The sequence below is a fragment of the Eublepharis macularius genome, chromosome 17 (assembly GCF_028583425.1).
Source record: "Eublepharis macularius isolate TG4126 chromosome 17, MPM_Emac_v1.0, whole genome shotgun sequence".
NCBI lineage: Eukaryota > Metazoa > Chordata > Lepidosauria > Squamata > Eublepharidae > Eublepharis > Eublepharis macularius.
Window position 1 is genome coordinate 29,785,549 of NC_072806.1, and position 22,708 is coordinate 29,808,256.

General features: G+C 48.9%; 2 protein-coding genes across 2 annotated transcripts; both read right to left on the reverse strand.

Moving 5' to 3' along the window:
* Positions 1-4,746: 4,746 nt before the first annotated feature.
* TRARG1 (trafficking regulator of GLUT4 (SLC2A4) 1) lies at positions 4,747-15,198 on the reverse strand. The gene is made up of 3 exons (XM_055001855.1): positions 14,827-15,198; positions 5,918-6,047; positions 4,747-4,856 (listed from the first exon to the last, which is right to left on the reverse strand). Exons 1-3 carry the CDS (start codon positions 15,196-15,198, stop codon positions 4,747-4,749), a joined length of 612 nt encoding a protein of 203 aa, XP_054857830.1.
* A 6,772-nt stretch (positions 15,199-21,970) lies between these two features.
* BHLHA9 (basic helix-loop-helix family member a9) lies at positions 21,971-22,708 on the reverse strand. The gene has a single exon (XM_055001210.1). It carries the CDS (start codon positions 22,706-22,708, stop codon positions 21,971-21,973), a length of 738 nt encoding a protein of 245 aa, XP_054857185.1.

Here is a 22,708-nt window from a genome sequence, read left to right on the forward strand (position 1 = left end):
CAACCATTAAATTAGACAGATAAAACGGGTCTGTGTCCCTTTTATTCTGCTGCTGTTGAGGGGGAAAGCTGGCTGGTTCTGCCGGTGTGCTCGACCCCCCGCCCCCCAGCCCTAGGAACATGGGGTTGGGGTTTCTCTTCCATCCAACAACCCTTGCAAGGATTTAGGCCTGTGGAACATTTTATTTTTCCTCCCCCGCCCCCCTAATAAGAGTTTCAAATGCTCCCCTGAAAACAGACGGGGAGAGCATTTTAGGCCCTCGTGTGTGAGAAAATGATCCCCCCCCAAGATGATTCTGCCCGTTGTATCTCTGTATCAGTTGCTGATCTGGCTGTGACTCCAACTTATGCAGAGATACAACAGACACCTGTTGCTACCACTGCAGACAGTAATTGAACGATTCTGTCATACCCAATGCACCAGTTTACCTACCCATTCTTCAGGAGGAGGCTGCTTGGAAGGCCAGAGATATAAATCATACAGAGATACCACAGGCAGCCTCCTTTCTTAACATGTGCGCCTATGGAGATTATTTAACTAATTCATTTCATGGCATATTAACAGACTTGCAAAACCCAGTTTTTTGACCATGCATGGTAAATTTTTATTGTTTTTATTTCCTCATGCCAAGAGATATCAAGAAAAATAATATGGTACATCACTTTGCAGAAAAGTTTAAAAACAAAAGTTTTATCCTGAACAGGAGTGCTCTCCTCCCCCAGACCTCTCCAGAGCATTCAAGAAAGGAAGTTTAAGACAAATTACTTCACCCTACCTGAGCAGGGCTGGTTCATTATGAAAGACACCCACCACCCCTAGCTTCTGGCAGTTTGTCTTGTATAGTTGTGAGCCCCACGCAAAGGTGGCGATGACGGGGGGCATCTGTTCCCCCCCACCACCAATGGAATGAAAGCTGGACTCATGCATGTAAATTGTTCAGTAGCATGAAAACTATTGAGTTGCATCTCCTTCCCTGCCCAGCCTGTCAGGGTCTTGTACAGCTTTGGAACTGAGCATCTACTCAGCAGGGCCGAAGTTTAGAGACGACACAGAGATTTCCAGACACAGGCCATACACTTAAGAAGGTACCCTGGGTGAATTCTCCGTCAGGGTTTTGTGAGCAGATGGAGTGACGTAGATTTGACATCCGACAGGTGCACAGTCATTTCCTGGCAACATTTGCACAGGCAATGGGATTGCTCATATGCACTCCATGCATGGGTGAGGCTGAAGACCACAGTGGGATCAGCCAACCTTTGCTTTAGGCGCAGAGGACAGCAGAGGGCAGAGCGGGCAGAGCATTCTACCTGGGCCAGGAAGCAACAGGCAATGCAGGATTATCATCCCTCCCCCATCACTTTGGCAGTGTTCCCTTGAAATCATTGTTCAGCACTCCAGCAGATACAAACTCCCCGTCCAAATGCACTGCGGCAGGAATACTATTGAGGTGGAGTCCTACGAAGATTCAACTAGCTTTAGGGGTTGTAAGAAATAAACTGCTTCCTTATTGGTCCCTCATAACTACAGTGTGCTTTAGATGGGCTTTTGTTGGCTGGTGGCTACTCGTGTCACTCCCCACTTGCAGGGGAGCTGAAGATGAAACACTTCAGCAATTAAACGACCCAGTTGCAGAGATGGGGCAGAACTGACTGCCTCCCCGCCAGTGACTGACTAGAAAGAGATCAGGCTGGACAAACAAATCCTGCAGAGATGCAAGGGACACCCTCCTTTCTGGCAACTGTGGGCTTTGTAATGTTTAACTTCCCAGAACACAAACAGCACTCTTGTGGCACGTCGCTGGGGAACTAACTGGGTTGAGATTTCATTTCAGGGAAGGCAGGCCAGCAGACTGTGCAATGTGGGCCTTCATGCCTTTGGAGTCTAATGCTGCCGGGAGTAATCTCTTCTGTTCTGGGCACCATTGCGAACTAGGAGGCACATGCTCTCTTTCACACATGGACAAGAGGCAAGCGAAAAAAAGCACTGGGGAGGCTAAAGGGGGTTGCTTTTGCAATGGTGGTATGTGTGCTGTAATTCTTCCAAGGGAAGACCTTGCAAGTGTGAAGGGCTTCGGCTGTAGCTTTAACAGTGGCAGGTGATTTCACATTAGCACATGAAGACTTAGCACAGAGGTTAACACCCTGGGGCCCTAACAGATTTGGCTGTCAAAAGGAGACATTACAGACGATTGCTCGTGGGTGCTTGGAGCGGGACATACATCAAATGTGGGAGATGTATTTGTTCCTACCTTGCACTTTCCAAACGGACCAAATCATGCAAATTTTGGCCCCCTAGTTGTACCCAGGGTGAATGAAAAAAGGAGAATTTACGCAGAGCCCTCAAGGGAAGGCTGCCTCTTCCTGGCCTCTGGAGGTGAAAAGAACATTTTCACTGAGTCCGAAGCCTGACCGCCATCCCCTTTTGTCGTTGGGTCACGATGCACCCTTGCTTCCCAAACAGCTGTTTTGTGAGAGCTGCCACTGGCATAAAATGCCATGTTTCAGAGGAGAGCAACAGCATCCTTGGTCCAAAAGGGGGCAGAACAGGATCTCTTGTCAAATTCAGCATCCGTCATGCAGAGCCGGCCTAGGAACCGGCTTCGGAACAAAGGAAAACAGTCCAGTATTAAGTCCCAAAGGGGTATTCTTACAGGCATGCAAATGGTCAGTTTTTTGTCATCAAAAATACAAAAGTCCCCTTGAGCCATTACTTTTTGTGCCTATGTCCAACACTGGAAACGCAGGGAGAAGCATGCTTTGGACGTGCCACTGCAGCCGCTCTCTTGCTCATTCGCTGGGTCTCCACCTCACCTGGTAGCTTGTCGCCTTAGAGCTTGCACCAAATTTGGGCTGTCTTCCCTTCCTCTCTTTGCAACAAAAAGGCCGCATCCCGGCGATTCTCCTACTGCCTCCCTCTGTTTCGTCCTCTTTGTGGGTGGTGAAAGGCAAAGTAGCCTTTCTCAGCCTCCGTCCATTCATTTCCCAAAGAAATACAAACGTGTGCTCCAAAGAGCTACGGGATCAGGTGCATGCACTCTTTCAGGTAGAGGTGGCTCCCAGGACCCTCCCGCTGAAAAGTCCCTTCTGTTACTGCAGCCCAGTACTGGAAGACCTCTCAAGTCCTTCTCCCAGAGCCTGCTTGTGCTAGTTGGTTCACAGGACACCTGGAAAACAGAGAGACCAAGAGAAAGCAAATGAACAACTACCTTGTGTGTGCGTGTCTGTGTGTGAGAGAGGGACTGTGGCATTTTGCCCATGTGTCTGTTTCTCTTACGTCCCTGTTACTCCACATTTATGCAACCTTAATGCAATGAAGGGGGGAAAGCATCTGTTTTAACAAAAGTAGTTCTATCAAGTTTTGTCAGGCAGGTCAGGAAAAAAGGGACAGCGGTTCCATCCCAAGCAGGGAAAACACGTCCACAGTGGGATTTTCTCATGGAACTGGAAGCTTCATGACATTCAGTAACATCCTGATCAATAAATGTTAACAACACTCACCACTATATGCCAACACATTTTAGATTTAGGGAAGGACTGTAGCTCACTGCTAGAATATCTGCTTGGCATGCAGAAGGTCCCATGTTCAATCCTTAGCATCTCTAGCTAAAAGGGCCAAGTATTAGGTGATGTGAAAGACCTGCCTGGGACCCTGGAGTCGCTGCCAGTCTGAGTAGACAATACTGACCCTGACGGCCCAAGAGTCTGGTTCAGTATACGGCAGCTTCATGTGTTCAGATGATAATATCCATAGGAGCACCTCTCTGAGGCACCAGAGGCATAAAGATAATGCCCAAATGTCTCTGTTGCTGGCACCAGCCGTGGATAAAAGGTAGCACCCATCATAATACAAAAGGGTGAGTAGGGAATGGGGGGGGGATCATGCCACACCAATGCTGTGCTCCTTGTGCATGGATCTCCGTTTAAGCAAACGGGGCAGCAGCCTGACAGACCTGGGCTGTGCCAGAAATGCCTTCGACGATGCATTTCTCAAAGAGTTCCTGCAAAAACTCAGTGGTTACAGGGCAAAAGGAGGACTCGAAAATGGTTAAGAAAACAGGAAGTCGAAGTTGGCAGTAAATGGCCCCTCTGATGCTAGAGATGCATTAATGCAGAAAGAGACTTAGCCGTTAGATGTGTTGTGCAACCACCTTTGGGATCCTGGGTCCTGGGTCCAGTTCTGACCACCTGCACTTAGAAAAGCTCTTGCAGAGCTGGAAAGGGTGCAGAAAAAGCCGCCCAAAACAGGACTGGAGCCCCTTCCTTCAAGACCAGGCTTTTATGGAGTTTGGGGCTTTTAAAGATACCAGGGTGGGTAGGAGGGGTGCAGACATGATCAGCATTTATAGAGTCATGCATAGGGAGAATGAGCTTCCCCCCTCCCTTTCTCATAACACTAGAATTCAGAGTCACCAAGAGGATAAGTGTCAGTCGTAAAAGGAAGCTCCATATACAGAGGCAGTCTATCTGTGGATGCCAGCGGCTGGTGGGCAACAGCCTGCATGTCCTGCTTGAGGGCCTTCCAAAGCCATGTGGTTGACCATGGCTGGAATCAGGATGCTGGGCTAGTGGGGCTTACCTGGGCCGGATCCAACTGGCCTCTTCTCATCTATGCTTCCAAGGGACTTTTGGGTCTCTCTTGCTTTTCCATCTCATCTCAATACTTTCAGCAGATATGGCCAATTGGTAGCTCATCTGTTCCCCCCCCCCACAACCTGCCTACTCTGCTTTGCAATCGTGAGCTTCCTATCTAGCGGATGTTGCACCCATCAAAGGGATGGGGGCAGAAGCGGTGCAACCTCTCATTGGCCACGGCAAGGGCTCTCCCTTGCCCAGGAGGGCAGGGAAGGGGCATGATGGCTGCAGGGGAGGGGAGGGGAGGGGCCAGCTGAAGAAGGAAACCCTGGCTGGCTTCCATCCTCAAATGCCAAAGGGTCACACTGAGTTCAACATAAAAAGAAGGGCTGCTGGTTGATTCTCACAAGTTGTCTCTCTCTTGTGGCACATCTTCATTACAAACAAGTTCAGCAACCATTTCTTCTCTCCAGAGAATCCTGGGAGCTCTGGGTTTGTGAAGGAGGCCAGGGATCTCCTTGGGGAAGGGCGCCATGGCAGGCAAACTGGATTAAAACTGGTAGGTTTATAGCACAGATGGGTCTATGGGATTGCAAGCCACATATCCGAGAGGGAACTATGCTGTAAGTTGGAAAAGGGAGGAAACCCTGGTTTTGCTAGGCATTTGGTCTCTCCGTTGCAACGTCTGCTTTACTCCCTCAAATGAGCTGTTTTTCTGTGGCTTTAGTGAGGCAGGGAGTCCCCCCACGTTTTGTCTATTGTATCTAGGCATTTTAAAGGGTCTAGGTAGCTTATTAATGTAGTTAAAACCACCAGAATATGGGAACCAAGGCAGCAATTGTCAAATAGAGGACCAAAGCAGATTGCAACTGAGCCACAAGAAATATATTTATTCAATAATTCACCATTCATGTAAGCCCAAAGCCCTCATCCACAGAAGAGGTTGCCTGTCACATCTCTGTGTGAGTTACTGAAATAGCCTTCTACAACCAGCCTCTGCTGGAGGCAGGTCATTCTGCCACATCTCTGTACAGTTGCATGGACAGCTACTGAATCACCCCTAAAGCAGGGATGCAACAAAATTACTCATGCTCCAGTGCTCGTTGTATCTCTGCGTGAACAGGTGTTCTGGCTTGCCTCATTCAAATCAAAGGCACACCAGAATAGTGACTCAAGCAGATACACAAAGGGATAGGTTCTCCTGAATGCAGGCAATTCTTACACAAAAGCAAACTTTGACACCTGTAAAAGCGATGCTCAAAGATTACCCCATGGAAGTTCGGAGCGTATAAATGGCTTTTGTCAGCTCCAAATGGCTGCCAAAGATCTTTCACTGCGGCACTTACCTGCAATTTTTAATGAGCAGAAGAGGATGATGATGATGCCAACCACAATGGAAAGGATGCTGAGATACCTGGCCACACGTCCAAGCCTGTGTGCACCATCCACGTCCCCCTGCTGGTTGCTGTTCCTAGCCTGGCACAGAGAGAGAGAGAGAGAGAGAGAGGCATGGGACCATCTCCAGCAGTGCTGCTTTGGACTACCTGTTTTGGACACTGCTGAGGCCCAGATGGGGCTGTAGGAAGCCCCACCTGGACCTGGACCGGGAGGTCAGTTGCTGGGAACTGAAGCTGTTGTATGCAGAAGGCACAACTGTGCTGGTGGGAAAGGGCAGGCAGCCACGTCCCAGGTCATACAGCCAGGCTTCCTCCTGCTTGCCAGTCTGGGATCTGATGCCACACATCCCTGTTCCCTTCTGTACCTGCAGAACAGCTACAGTTCCAGGTGGTTCCTACCACGTCTCTAACATCAGCCCATGACGTTTCCGGTTCATGCACAAGGTCATAGCTACAGGGTCAGATATGGACAAGGCACCCCTGAGTTCAAAGGCCCTCTCAGCCATGAAGCTCCTTTGATTATTTTGGGCCTTTTGTTCACAGGGTGGTTGTGACGATAAAGCGGAGAATCATGTATGCTGTTTGGCGGCAGGGCGAGACACGCATGAAGCTCTGTCCAGAAGAAACTTTTCATTTTCATACAATGACTGGCACGCAACATCTCCCAAATCTCTGTCTTTTGAATCCTCCCTGCTCTGAATCCAGACCTCAAGTGTTTTCACTGGCGTTGGCCTTTCTTCCCGCTGCAATGGACCTCCTTCATTATCACAAAAACGCCTCCCATGGTTTGAGGCTTCCTGTCCCCCTCCGTCGTTCCCATGTATCTGAAGCTAGTTTCAATTGTTTTTAAAATCTCGCACCAAGAAACGTTGGATTCTGCAGTGCATCAAAGGAACAGTGAAGCACATTTGTTTAGTTAGCATCATTTAACCATTTTTGGGTAAGTCACGGAGGGTGTGACAAATATTGTGTTGCAGAGAATTTGGGATAAACGCAGCAGACGCTTGCTTATCTTACAGAGTGATGGTAATGGAAATGGTTGTGTAGAATTGTCACCTGTGAAAAACTGCATTATAAATAGTAACAATAATTAAAATAACAGAAGCAAGAAAAAAAATTAACTATGATAGTGGAATCCTAAACAGAGTTACACCCTTCTAAGTCTGAAGTCAATGGGCCCAGAAGGGTGTATCTCAGCTTAGAAACATATTCTTAGTTGCTGCCTTTGTTAAATTCTGAGGGACCACAATTAATAATCAATTCAATTCTAGATTCAGAGATTTTACTGATGGAGGTAATTTGGATTAGGCTGTGTGCTCCAGCTGCACTGAACTGCACTCCCGATCCATTGCTTTCATTTTAAAATTTTAATTCCAGATGTTAGTTTGCAGCAACAAAATAATGCTACAGTCCCGTGGCTCCTTTCTAGACTAACAGTATTCCAACAGAAGCGTCTGTAAGTCAGAGCTCACTTCCTCAGATGTGTAGCAGTGTGTACATCCATGTTTTTTCTATTTATATACACAATGGAAACGCTAAGGTGGAGGGTTAACATAGAGAAGCTGGTTTAAAGCAAGATCCAATCCAAAGAGTAATCAGTTCTCTCTGCTTCCAACAGACAGGCAGAGTAGAGGCAATATAAAATCTCATGCAAGATAAGCAGAAACAATAGGAAGTTACAGAGAGACAGCTGAATCAATTAACGTCTATAAGGGGAGGGTATATACAGGAGAGTAGCTCCTATAGTGAGTGAAGACATTGTGTATGTTCATTAGTTCACCTGTATCTCTGCAATGCATCTTCTCTTGTTTCTCCTTACACTTCCTTAGATGAGATTTTATGTTCACACTACTTTGTTTGTCTAGTAACAGCTGGGAGTGGTCCTCACGGACGCTTTATTATGCTTTGGATCGGATCTTGTTTTAAACCAGCTGCTCTTTGTAGCATCTCCCTTCCTCACCCACAGCCTTTCTGTTGTGCATATAAAAATAATTGTTTTAATGGATGGACACCCTGCACCTGAGGGACTGAGCTCAGACTCACCAAAGTTTCTGTCTTTTTTTTTTTTTTGAAATGTTATAAAATTTATTTTGAAAAACAAAATAATAGTAAAAGGGGATGCAGAAAGAAAAACGGAGTTGTATAACATAATTGTATAAATCAGAGATGGTTGTATGTAACAGAATATATAAAACGCAAAGAATTTCACCCCACCATCCCCTTCATTAAATTTTTGAGATGCTTTCTATGAGATACGATGATACTTATATTAGGGTACATTTATATTCAACATTTTAAATTACAAATTTCATAACTTTTTTTTTTTGAAAAATTTTTATTGGGTTAGAATCCATTATTTCCACATTTACATTCAATTTTCCCCAATTTTTTCATCTCTAACCCCCTCCCTTTCCCCCCCCCTTTTTGTTGACTTCCAGCAGCTTTCCAACCCTTTGTCCCCTTTCCCTTACTTTTATTAGCTTCCTCTATCTAAAACAAATATATATTCTCCATTATTCTAAGCAGTACATCCTTAACTATTTTTAACATTATATGCCCAAACTGTAAGTCTTTGTTTCCATCTTAGATAAACAATTTATCCCAATTTTTCAATTTCAGATATTTCTATATATCATAAACCATATAGATCATACATTCGTTTATATCAAACAATTTGACTTATTCTCTATATATATTACTCATTCTATCTTTTTATAATAGTTCTATATATCTCTCCTCACGTAGTCAATCAATTTGACCCATCTATATCTTCAGACATTCAGTTTGGTACAAAACTTGTCAGAAAAAAAAGAAAATATTGTTAGTTAATCGCTCCTTATATTTAGTCCTTATAATTAATTATTTTCTCTATGTTCTGTTTGTTAACCTATATATATCTATATATATGTCAATCTATTAATCTGACTGCTTATTAATTCACATTTATCTCTTCTCCCCCCGGTAAAGTCTCCCCCCTCTACTTCAATACTTCAGTAGTTCTCAAACTGCCACAGTTTTCCTCCCACCTCCCATTTCTTCTCCAGGTATTGTTTCAGCTTCTCCCAATCTGTGTTGAACTGCCCTGAGTCCAGATCTCTCAGTTTTCTTGTCATCTTGTCCATTTCAGCCATATACAGCAATTTGTAAGTCCAATCTTCAATAGTTGGCACTTCTTGTACTTTCCATTTTTGCGCATACAAAAGTCTAGCTGCTGCTGTCATATAAAATATCAACGTCCTGTGTTGGGCTGGAATTCCCTCCATTCCCAAGTTCAGTAGCAGGAGTTCTGGGTTCTTATTAATTTGAAATTGTAAAATTTCACTCATTTCTCTTATTATTTCCCCCCAGTACTGCCTGGCTACCTCACACGACCACCACATATGATAGAGGGAGCCCTCATGCTTCTTACATTTCCAGCATTTATTAGAAGTATTCAAATTCCCTAGCGCAATCTTCTTTGGTGTCATGTACCAACGATAACAAATTTCATAACTAATCTATTTTACTAATAGTTGTTCTTAGTTATTCTTAATTTTCAGCTACAAAATCAAAAAAAACTTTCCATTTTTCCTGAAATTTTAGGATTGGCCTATTTAGATAAAGATATAGATTGTTAATTTTGCCATTGATGCGTATTTGTATAGCAAAGCTAAATTCTGAGTCTTGAAGATGCCGCTGGACTCCTGTTATTTACAATATTTATATCCCAACTTTCTGTCATAGAAATGGCATGCAAAGTGGCTGCCCCATGGAACAAAAATATTCAAAAATTCTAAAACAGATGTCTTCAAATCTAAAAAATCTGGAACAGCAGCAGAATAAAAGCAGGCAGGAGACCAGTGATGAAGCTGTACAACAAAACAAAATGCCAGAGCTAAAAAAGCCTAGAGTCAAATATAAAATTAATAGTTCAAGCAAGGGAAGCCGCAGACTGAAAGGGCTTCAAAAAGGCCCCCGGCCCCCTCTGGTTTCAGAAGGATCCCGAAGACCAAAAGAGGTGCTAACAGACCTTCGGGTCAGGGAGTTCCACGCCTGAAGGCCTGTTGTAGCAGAATATACTGCCGGCAAATGGTCTGAGGTCATGGCAGGTCATCCTTCCCCCACACCTCCCTGTAGACTAGATTAGAGACTACCACTGGCTAGAGTCTATCTGCAGATTTCCCTAAAAGCGTATTTTCCTCATAGAGGTAAAGGACTACCATGGACAGCTCCACGCAGTTTCCTCCCTAGTCTAGCCTGACTGCTCTCACATTCCCCCACACACACACACACACACCATCCGCCTGACCCTGACTAGGAAAAGGCCTCTTTGAATAGGATTGTGTTCCCCCCCTCCTATACATCCTGCTTTTACAGATGTAATAGCCGGAACACCAAGAAGAAGTGCCAGAAAGCTGGTTATTAAAACTATCTTTGCACTGCACAGTGTAAGCTTTCAGATTACATAGAAGCCTGCAGCAGCGGCAGCCAGTCCTTTGTCTCCGCTTTTCTTAGCTCCATAATGACACACATGCAGAAAATCACACACCCTGGTACCATGTGACAATCCGGAATAGCAACCACCCTACAATCCTAGTTGCTGACATGGGTTAAAGTTGCTATTTTTCACCCGTAAAAGTGTGGGGAAACTCTTCTTTCTCGTTAACCATCCTATTGGGAAGGTGCATGGAATAGCCAGATCTTGTCTGATCTTTGAAGCTAAGCAGGGTTGGCCCTGGACAGTTCTTGGATGGGAGACTACCAAGGAAAGCTGGGATTGCTCTGTTGAGGAAGGCAATGGCAAACCACCTCTGCTCCTTGCTTGCCTTCAAAGCTCTGTGCTGGGGTCACCACAAGTCAGTTGCAATTTCATGGCGCACACACACACATAAACATCCAGTTAGTGAAGGAAGAAGAGGTGCCAAAGGAGTGATCAGGAGGACAGCCAGTTTGGTGTAGTGGTTAAGAGCGGCAGGACTCTAATCTGGAGAACCAGGAGTGATTCCCCACTCTTCCGCTCAAAGCCAGCTGGGTGACCTTACATCAGTCACAGCTCTTTCAGAACTCTCTCAGCTGTACCCACCTCATAGGGTGACAATTGTGAGGATAATAATAACACACATTGTAAACTGCTCTAAGTGTGACATTAAGTTGTCCTTAAGGGTGTTATATAAATCAAACGTTGTTGTTGATTTGAGGCTGCTGCATAAGCTGGAACCTATAGTCAAGATAATGGATTGTATGGCGTACTACTTTAAACCAAAATACCCAGCCCAATCCAGGCGTGCCTCTCAGTAACGGCCCGTGAGCTACTTAAGCCCCAGTGCCTCCCTTTTTTGAAGTGATCCACTGCAGTGAAATGGTTTGGTGGGACGCTGGCTGGCCAGGATTTGTTTCTACACGAGGAAGGGCTCAGATCTGGGCTAAGGCCTGCCTGCAACAACAGGAAGGGCCTTGCTGGGCAAACCATCTGATATTGCATCCTGCTTCCCAACCAGATGCTCCGTGGGAGTCTACAAACAGGGCATAAAGGCCACCGTCCTCTGCGCTGAGTGGTCAGCAACATCAGGTATTCCTCAGCACACTGCCTCCGAGGCTGGAGGTTTCACTTAGTTATCACGCTGAAGCACTCTTGATGGGACGCTCATCTATGACTTTGTCGAGTCGCCTTTCAAAGCCATCTAAACCTCCACCTCCTGTGACAGCAAATTTCATAATTCTGAGTTCAAAGACTTTTCTTTTGTCTCTCCTGAATGTGCTACCAGTAAATTAAATTGGGTGTCCCCTGCCCAGACCTGAGGGTTATGGTGCAGGGAGAGAAAAAGTCTCTGACAACTTTCTCCACCCCGTGCACATTATGAAACTCTGTCATGCTTCCCCCTACTTTTAGTAGTCTTTTCTAAAACTACAAACACCAGACCCCCTTAGCTTTTCCTTGCAGGGAAGATCCTCCAATCTCTGATGCATTTGGGCCGCCCCTTTCCACCTCTACCACATCCTTTAAACCAGGGGTCCCCAACCCCCTGTCCGTGGACCAGTACCGGTCCGTGGCCTGTTAGCAACCGGGCCGCACAGGAGGTGAGTGGCAGGCGAGCGCAGAGCCGGCTCCAGGGAGCAGGTGAGGTAGGCGGTCGCCCTCTTGGGAGGGGCGGCCGTGCCTCGCCTGGCCGACCCTGCACTTTTCATTAGAAATATCACCTCACCTGGCCGGCTGACTCCCAGCATGCCTCTGGGTCTCTCCTCCCGCTCCCAGCCGGCATATGCGCAGTTGCTGCCTCGTGCTGTGGTCGGTGTGGCTGCGCTTGCTGGAGCTGCTGCTGCCCTGCCCTCGCGCCTTTGTGTGCCTGCCGGGCAGCCACCCGCCCTGAGCATTGCCTGCCGTCCGTCCCAGTCTGCCCCTGCCTGCCTCTTCCTCTCCTCTGGTGGCGTGGCCGCTGCTGGAGAGTGGAGAAGCGCCACTGGCCTCCTGCCCCGCACAGTTGCACTAAAAAATATAGACCCCTCGTGGCAGTGCAGCTGCTGGGCAGCTGTGTGTGTGCTGCAGCTGCCTGCTGGCTGCTGCTGCTGCCCTCTCCGATGACCGGTCTGTGAGTACTGGCCTTATACTGTGTCTGCCGCTGCCTCCTATCACCCCCAGATGGGACCGTCTACTTGCAAGAAAACAAGCTCAAGCTGTTTCTGCATTGTGGTGAGTTGTATAATTATTTCATTATATAATGTAATAATAGAAATAAAGTGCACAATTGTATCATTCGGAAACCACCACCACCCTCCCCCGGTCCATGGAAAAATTGTCTTCCACAAAACCAGTCCCTCGTACCAAAAAGGTCGGGGACGGCTGCTTTGAACAGAGGCCAGAGTTTCATCTGGATCAAACCTCCACCCTGGATGCTCTTTTCAATGCCTGAACTCAATGTTCCGGTGGGCCTGCAAGGCTGAGGTGTTCCACCAGGCATATGGTTGAGGCCGGTCCAATAGTGATCAGAAAGCCTCCAACCAGCCTTCTGTCATGTGATCATCTGCCCCCCCCCATATGAGTTACAGCTGTCTGAAACGCCTGTTCCCCCTCCTTTTTGCCCACCCCTTTGTGCATTATTGGCAGGGATAGGGTGTAAGGTTGCAGTCTAGGGTGGTTTTAATTCTGTGGTTTTATTGAAGTTTTTAATATAAATTATATTTTACTGTTCTAACCCGCCCTGAGCCCGCTTGTAGGGAGGGTGGGATAGAAGTTTAATAAATAGACAAATAAATAAATGTTGAAATGCAAAAGGTTTCCCCCGAGCATGGAAAGGACACCTTTCCTTTACGATGTACTAGCCCCTACTTCCACAAATGTAGGGTTAAGGTCCAAGGGTGTGGTTTCCAGGCAGGCTGGAGTCCCAGCGCCTTCTCCATCAGAAGTGGCAGGAGGTTGCTTTTTCCTTCCCTCCTCCCTCCCTCGGGCCAGAGCCAAGTTCACTTTGAAGGCTGCAGAAGTCTCTGCTGGCCAGCAGGCACCACCCCAGGCATGCGAAGGAGCTGGCCAGCCCCAGACAAACCATCCCCTTTGCAAGCCATCTTAGCAACACCGTCTTTGTCCAGGAATGAGGAGGGGGGCTGCACAGCACCTTGGAAAGTGTCTACTGCTCCTCAGGGTCTCAGGGGGTTCTGGCCCGGGGATAGGTGGATCGGCTTAGAGGCAGGACAGCGAAGGGCCAGGCTGGCTCCCAGGGCAAGAAAGCCCCCATTTCAGAGTCCTTCTTGAAGAGGGTGAGGCACTGCCAGACCTGGGAGGGGAGTGGGCAGGGAAGATGCACCTGCCGGAAGGAGGAAGAGAGGGACAGACCCTCCACTGTGGGGGGGAGGGGATGCACAAAGAGGGGCTCAGCCCTGCCTGCCAGCCACATTCTCTGCTCTGCTAATCTTGTGGGCCGGGCAGCAGGTTGTGATTGTTTCTTGCTGATGGAGTCACTCTGCACATGCTCAGAAGTATTTTTCTCATATGAGTACAGAGCCTCAAAAGTTCCAGGGCTTCTCTCTACTCCGCCTCTCCCCTGCCAAGAGCGCTTTCCCAGTCGCCCTCAAAATTCCAAACATCCTGCCTGCAACTCACTTGCTCGAGTTCTAGGGCTGCAGGGGGAAGAAAACCAGAGTTGGGAGTGCCTTCCGAAGAGGCCAGGACAACCCAGAAGGTGTGTGTCCTTCGCACAGGAAAATCCAGTTGCACTTGCAGTGCTTCCAAGGTGCTTTCTCCAAAGATGTGTGAAAGCAGCCCAGAAGCCAAGCAAGAAGTGCCTCCTAATGGAACCGCACTCCAACCGGGCCAAGCCGTGGCTGGGGAGGGGTGGGGGTGGCAATGGTTTATGCAAAGTATTTTTGCCAACCAGAAGGAGGTGTCTGTCTCAGGCATACGGAGAATGTAATTCACTTTGCAGAGTAAATAGCCAGGTCGTGCACGCTTTTCATTTGGTTTAATTTAGCTTAGCGGAGGGGCCGGTTTATCTGAGGCAGGCACATTTTAAGAGAAACTTGTGCTTGTCTTTACCATTACTCTGGCTGGTTCTCTTCAAACATTTTGGTTTAAACAAAAGAATCGTTTTATCTGTCATTTCCACCCCCCTTTCAGCAAATGAATGTCCTTCCTACACTTTGAGAAGCATCTCTGGTTTTCCTACAGTGGGCGCTGGGCACGGGTGGAGAGAGCAAAGAGCGCAGCGGCCGGTTTTCCTGCCGGTTTCCCAGATTAACCCACCGGACGAAATGTGAGAGGGGCGCGAAGGAAAAGGGAGCCCGCGATCGTCCCCCGCCCGCGAGGAAGCGGGTCCCCGGGCGCCCCCGAGGCGCTGGAGAGGCTCCCGGGAGAGGGCTCGGGGGTCCGGCGGCGAGGCGCGCCCGCTTACCATGATGGAGAAGACCAGGGCCAAGACGTTGACGGGCCACACCGGGCAGAAGCAGGAGAAGATGGCCAGCAGCAGGTAATCCTCGGAGCGCTCCGGCTCGTGGAGGTTGGAGGTGGTGGCGGTGGACGAGGCGCGGCCGAGGCTGAGCCTGGACGGCGAGCGCGGCCCCGCTTCCAGCTGCCCCTCCGAGCCGCTCATGTAGGGCAGGCTGTGGCCGTTGCGCTCCGCCTCGCCCGCCAGGGCCGCGTCGCCGGACGAGAAGGACTTGCACACTTTGCCGGCCGCCAGCAGCTTCTCGGTCTCGTGCGCCTCGGCCGGCAGCGCCGAGCCCTCCAGCGCCTTCTCCAGCGGCGCGTCCGTGTTGATGGCCATGGCGGCCGGCTGGGGCGGCTCGCCGACGCGCCCGTGCGCCGAGGGCGCCCGCCTGTGCCTGCCCGCCTGTGCCTGCCCGGGAGCCGCGCTGCTGCGCTCGCCTCCCTCTGCCGGCGCCCTGCGGCCACTGGGCGCACCCGCGGCCCACCCGTCGAGGGGCCGCCCAGGCGGGCTGGGCGCTCAGGGGGAGGAGCCAGGCCGTTCCCCGCGCGCGCTCCGGGCCAGCCAGGCGGCAAGGGCCGGGCCGCGGCGGCCGCAGGGGGAGCCCGAGGAGGCAGCGGGACGCGCCTCCAGGCCTCGGGCGGAGAGGGGGTGTGAGAGCGGGCAGCAAGACGGGGGGCTCCTCCGGCCGGCGTCTGCCGCAAGCCCGGGGCGCGGGGTTGTTGCAGGGGAGCTCCAGCCCCCGACGCGCGATTTGGCCCAGAAGTAACCCCCGCGCTGTTCAGTGGGGTTCCTCCGAAGTAAGCGCCCCTAAGACGGTGGCGCGACCCTCGCACCCTCCGCCAGAAGTAAACCCCAGGGGGTGCTCGCTTAGCGGAGGAAGCCACGGAGCGCCACGCGGGAGCGCGGCCGGAGAGGCCGGAGCAGACGGTCGCCCGCTGGCCGTTGCTCCCCCGCCAGCGCCCCTTTCGAGGGCTTTCCAAAGGGGCGTCCGGCACATTTTTGCCGGCAGGGCTGGGGAAGACTTCGGGGGGCGCGGCCTCCGGCGTCCGGGAGAAGAAGGGGGCGCCTTTGCGCCCTCCCGGGCTGGCCTAGCAGAGGGCGCGTGGGTGGGCGTGTTCTGTGCCGTCTGGTCGCCTCCGACCTATGGCGACCCTGTGCATGGAAGGCCTCCCGACGTCCCGTCTTGATTTCGTTTCAGGCACTCACAATAAGCGAGCCTTCGAGGGGGCTGCAGCGCCGCAGACTCGTCTCAAAAGGGCGGGGTTCGGCGAGGCGTCCCTTCTGAAGGCAGCCGATGGGGCGCGGGCCCAGTTTGCAGAGCATCGCACCGAAGCGCCTGCTGCACGCAGCTGCACCAGCAACAAGGTGCCCGGGGCTTTCAGCCGGGCCAGGCGGCAGGAGGGCCGGAGCCTCCCTGCTTGCTGATGCGGGTCTCCTCTGAGTTGCAAGGCCCATCCCCGCAGGAACCGGGCGATGCAAGGAGCCAAGAGGCGCCTGCTCGAAACTCCTCCCTCTTCGACCTGGTCTAGGCGAGTAGTGGGACGAGGTGGTCCAGCGCCGGGGAGGTGGACTGGACTGTGCCACTAGCACTGGGTGGTCCTTCAGACTTTCCCCAACCCCACCCCTCCTCCTTGTATGCAAACCCGTGGATGTAGTTTATGAGGAAGAGATCAAATCCACATTGAATCCATCCATCCATTCATTCATTCTCTATTGGAAATCTGATAGCTGTTTGATTCGATTTCTTCAAGACAAAAGAGATGTATCTGCCGAAGAGAGCTGTGGTTCTCGAAAGCTTATGCTACAATAAAATTGGTTAGTCTTAAAGGTGCTACTGGACTCTTTTTGATTTTGCAAGACAAAGACGTTCAAAAGCCCACCCCCGCCCCATACTGCACATTAAAATGTCGGAGACAGTTTCTCACCTGCAGGAAGAGAAGGCAGCAGAGCTTCCCAGGGGCAGGTGGCAGATTCCAACTTTTAATCTTCCTTCTCATCAAAACCTCCTTGCAAGCGGACAGCTAGCAGAGCAGGATCTGCCCTTTTTGCTTGCTGTGCTGTTCTCTTTTTTTCAGAGAGCGTTTTTTAAATTGAAGGTGTTACATTGAAATATGGTATACAGTAGGCAGCTTGTGTACGTTATGGGGCAACAATAAAAATATCTCACATGAGAGAGCCAATGTTGTGTACCATTAAGATCTGAGAGACCCAGGTTCGAATTCCCACTCTGCCATGCAAACTTGCTGGATGACCTTGGACCAGTCACACACACACTCATCCTAACCCACCTCATGGGGCTTTGTTAGGATAAATAGAGGAGGGGAGATTGTTGTAAGCCCCTTTGGGTTCACCATTGGAGAGAAAAGTGGAGTATAAACAAAGTAAAAATAAATTTAAAAGAACGTTTCTGACGGCTAATAGGGACGTGCAGTTGACAGAAGTGAAGTCTTCAATATATATATCTGACAGAAAAGAGCATCTCTGTACTGGCAGGGATTTTTTGAATGCAGGGGAATATTCTGAAGTCTGAAATGCCTTGTAGTGCCTCTTCTGCATCATGTTTGCAGAACGAAGGGGAGTATTGCTGCCTGGGCTGGTTGGTTACTTGCTTGGGTTCACTGCCTGGTAGGATATTGACTCCAGTGAGTTGTGGTTTATATAATGCGCGAAGTTTGTGGGCAGTGGTTGAGCCAGCTTCATGTTAGAGGCAGAAGGCAGAGAGGAACCCAGCGAGAAGCTGGGAGGATTTGCTCTGAGGTTTGACCAGGACAGTGTTGGCTGCAAAAGGGTCTTGAGCCCAGCTGTGCCGAGAATCTCCATCTCTACAAGAACACAAGAGCACCTCCTGTCCGCAGACCTCGTGTGCAAACCTTCCCCCCAATCCAGTATTCTTGCAGGTTAAACAATTTGGGAGGAGAGCAAAGAGAGAGAGTCACAACACACCTTGGGTTGGATACATTTCACACTACCTGCAAAAAAAAGGTGTTTTCAAACAATTTGCTGTGTGAACTTTATTATACTTCACAATTACCAGAAATATAAGAGTAATTGTATATGGCTTGAAATGTGCGTGTGTGCACACGCGCATGTACGCACGCAACTGACATCCTCAAATGGGGCGGCTGCTCCTTACTGATCTATCCTCCAGTTTCTCAGCTCCCCACCACCCTGCCTTTTCCTGGGCCTCTGTACTGTTTCCCTCCACCCCTGGATCCTTCAGTGTCCTTGAAAGTCCTTTCAATCACAGATATTTTCTGGCTTTCTGGAACTCAGGTCCATTCTGGAGAGTTTGTTTGTTTAAACATTTATTAGCCACCTTTCTTCCAAAAGTGCTCAAGACGGCTTACAGTGTAAAATACAAACAACATAAAATGTTCAAGAAACAGTTAAAAACAGAGTTAAAACACAGTTAAAATACATTTAAAAGCTGTCCTAAATAAAACCAGCTCCAGCTGTCTCCTGAAGTAGGAGAGTGAAGGGGCCAGGCGCACCTCCCTGGGGGTGATTGTTCCACAGTCATGAGACTACCACCAAAAAGGTCCTCATTTGTGTACCCACAACTGAGCTTCTTTAGCTGATGGGACGGCTCCCTGTGATCTTAATTCCTGGGCAGGAACAAAGGGGAAAAGACGGTCCTTCGGATACCCTGATCCCAAGCCATGTAGGGGTTTAAAAGATAGAACCAGCACCTTGAACTGGGTCTCCAGAGCGGATCAGTAGGCTGCGTAGTTGCTGTAATATTGGGGTCATGAGTCCCTGATAACTGGGCCCTACCAGCAGTCTAGCCACAGCATTCTACAGTAGCTGCACTTTCTGAACCGTCTTCAAGGGTAGCCCTAAGTAGAGCAAATTGCGGTAGACCAGTTGAGATGTAACTAAGGCATGGATCACTGTAGCTAGATCTGAATGAACCAGGAATGGACGCAGCTGATGCAGCACCTTCCAGTGACATTATCCAGGTCTTAAACAGAGCCAAACCTTTTCTTAGCCACCACAGGTGTTACATTATTTGAGATCACTAACAGTGAAATCCTAAGCTTAGACTGGAGTAACTCTGCTTAGGATTTCACTGAAAATGTTCAAGCTGGGTAGCCATGTTTGCCTGTAGCAGTAGAAAAGAGCAAGAGTCCAGTAGCACCTGTAAGACTAACAAAATTTGTGGTAGGGTATGAGCTTTCGTGAGTCACAGTATCTGAAGAAGTGAGCTGTGACTCACAGAAGTTCATACCCTACCACAAATTTTGTTAGTCTTATAGGTGCTACTGGATTCTTGCTCTTTTCTACTGTAAATGTTGTGAATGGTCGCTGCGCTTACCGTATATACTCTTGAGCATGGCAGGGCTGGACCTTGTACATTTCATGGCCTTTTAAACCCACAGTTCACCATCACAGTTTTTTCCCTTTTGTGTGTACCTCTATAGCAGATAATGCATCTGATAAAGCCCACAAAACCCAGGGCTGCAACTAATCCTAGAAGGTGCCAAGAGGATACTTTAATTATTTATTGGTATGTTTAGTCTGAAGACTGTCACAGTGTGGGGCTTGTTGCTTGAGGCTGGCACGCTGTCTAAAATGTGGAACTAATGTCCACGGTTTCAAGGGACAAGAGCAAAGATGCCCCTTTTTCTGCCTTGCATACCCCAATTTTAGCTTTCCTCTAGCAATTCCCAAGAACGCCCTCCGTGAACGTTTAAGGGGTGAGGAGTGCCATCTTGCGGACCTTAAAAGAACAGCGGTGGAATCCCTTTTTTATACACTAAATCGATGCAAGCCACCTTCCTAGTTCTCGAGAACTCTTCAGCTTTGACGTTCAACGGTGGGGCCCCGCTTAAACCATAAGCATATAAAGACAGTGCTGGGTCAGACCTATAGTCCAACTAGTTTGGTGTAGAGAGCCAGTTTGGTGTAGTGGTTAAGAGCGCGGGACTCTAATCTGGAGAGCCGGGCTTGATTCCCCACTCCTCCACTTGAAGCCAGCTGGGTGATCTTGGGCTAGTCACAGCTCTCTGGAGCTCTCTCAGCCCCACCCACCTCACAGGGTGTTTTGTTGTGGGGATAATAATTACGTACTTTGTAAACCGCTCTGAGTGGGCATTAAGTTGTCCTGAAGGGCGGTATATAAATCGAATGTTATTATTATTATGTTATTATTAGTCCAGCATCTTGTTTCCCCCAGTGACCAAACAGATGTTTCAGAAGGCACACAAACAGAAATAAATGTTCAGGTGTGTAGCCATGCTGGTCTGCAGTAGAACATCAAGGTCCAAGTGCACTAGCACCTTAAAGACCAATAAATGTTCTAAGGTACAAGCTTTCAAGAGTCAATCTTCTTTTGCCAGGTACTGACGCTTGACTCTTGAAAGCTTACACCCTGGAAATCTTGATGGGCTTTAAGGTGCTACTGCACTCAAATCAATCAGAAACAAAGAGGTCAAAGCCTCCCTCCACATTGGTGCCCCCAACCGATTGGCATTCTGAAGCTGGGGGTCCATTTAGCCATTATTGCTAACAGCCACTGATGCACCTCTCTTCCTCTGTGCATTTGATGAATGCTCTTTTAAAGCCATCTAAGCAAGCACCCCTCATTATTTCATGGGGATGCGAGTTCCACAAGTCAAAGTATGCATTGGGATGAAGAAGTATTTTCTTTCTTTTGTTGGTCCTGAACCAAATCCACTTAGTTTTACCCCCATTTTTGTCCATGCCTCTACAGTTAACCAAGCCGGGCAGTTTCACTCTAGTCTAATATCTTCTATGACATTTCTTAGCTCGTACTAGGAAGGACATGGTTTCACATGGATTTGGGGCTCGCCACAACCCTGAGCTTCAATATCCTGGCGCAAGTTCTGGACTCTGAAATGAAAAGGCATCTGAGCATGTGGTGGAAGCTTTTCCTTCTCAACTGTCAGTGGCATCCTGAGCCGAGTTACATACTTCTAAATCCACTGAAGGCAATGGTATAATTCTGGTTAGGGTGCTTGTATAAGTAATGGCAGGATGGAGGAAAGATTCTAAGAAGCTAGATACTGGAAACAACAGCAGTAGCAATTATACCTTTCTTAAAAACAAAAATGTGTATATCTTACGGTTGTCCTCCTGTTCCCACATTTACACAGGAATCCTTACTCCAGTCTGTCCATTGAAATCAATGGGTTTAGACAGGAGTAACTCTTCTTAGGATTGCACTATAAATCTTCACATTCTGGAAGACCCCAGGTGTAATCCCAGAATTGCTAAATTTAACAGAAGTTCTTAAATTGATCAGGACACACACTTTCAAATAAGATCGTTTCAGCTGGATAGCCATGTTGGTTTGCAGTAGACGAGCAAAGTTTGAGTCCAATATTACCTTAAAGACCAACCCAGAGTTTCCAGGGTATAAGCTTTCGAGACCCAAACTCCCTTTGTCGAGGGAACTAGACTCTCAAAAGCTTGTACCCTGAAAACTCTTGGTTGGTCTTTAAGGTGCTACTGGACTAGAACCACAGTCAAACAAAATGCTGTTCTCCTTCATGCGTTTTTATAATGCAAGGACAACCTTCACAAACTCCCCATCGGAAACAAAAAGCTGCAGTTGTGAAAACATCCTTGCAGCCTGACCATATTTACTTGGAATAAGACCCCCTGCTTTTAGTGGGATGTGACTTGCTCCCCGGTTGGTGTGCGCAGCATTCCAACCGTGGGAAATCGAGCGAAGGATCCGACTGCAGAGCTTAGCTTCTGGCAGACTAGAACAGGGTTCGCCAAAACCGTTTACTCTGAGCAGCAGTACCCAAATTGCACCTCAAGATACACACACACACTCACAGGGTGGTGTGGTCCGACTGGTTTCTGGGTCAGAATGACCGTTCAGAGAGAGAGACTATGTCAGTGAGTCCCAGAGAAAGAACAACAGAAAGCATGATTTTTGTCCAAATCTAGCATCTGGACAATGTAAATAATATTTCAGCAATATTCAGAACGGGCAGGTTACTGGGCATCTTTAAAAATCAGCTTTGGTGCCAAAGAACTGAATTATTCGAGGCCTGCTAAGCAAGGATGTGTCCCTCGCCTGTAGCAGTTGGATGCTAGATCAAATGTGCTTTACCTCAAGTGCCACCGCGGTTCATCAGGCCATGGGTGAAGAGGAGAAAAATCCATATTCCCAAGGGAAATTTCCTGAAGGGCAACTTCGGCCATAATCCACCTGTCTTGGTTGGCAGACAGCACGAGTCCCAAAGAGACAGTGGCCACTGGAGTGATAAGCAGGGCTGGGGACGTAGTTGCCCTCCTTTGGGCTTTCGTAGAAGGGCTGGAGAGAAGAGTCGGGGAGGCACTTGCCACATGCCAAAGAAGTCGTCGTATGTGACTGAAAGGGCAGTAAGTCGCCACAGTTGGCCTCCTGAGGCAGTGGAATAAGGCCGGAGGGAATGAGGTTGCCTTTGACGCTTTCCTGGCCAAAGGGCCTGTGGCATTCCGCATGAGCACAAGGCCACCGAGACACAGACCGCAGAGAAGTGGAGAGGGAGGCAATCCGGTGAATGGCCCTGCGCAAGGTGGCAATCTTGGAGAGCCGCTTGCCCCCGAGGTCATGCTTGAGGGCAAGTCGAAGGGCGTTGAAGGCTTGGTTGTAGTCCAGGATCCTCTTGCGCTCGCGGACGTTGGCAGCCATGCGCCGAGCCTTGGAGCGCATTGGCCTGGGCTTGCGCCTCTGCTTGGCTTCCTCTGCGTTGCTTTTGGGGGAGACCTTGGTCTTGCAGGGCTGCAAGAAATGGGCCTTCCACGTGGGTGTGCCAAGCAGTTCTCCTTCATGGGTATGGAGCGCCTGGGGCTGGCTTCTGTCTCTCTGTCTAGCCGAGCCAGGCAT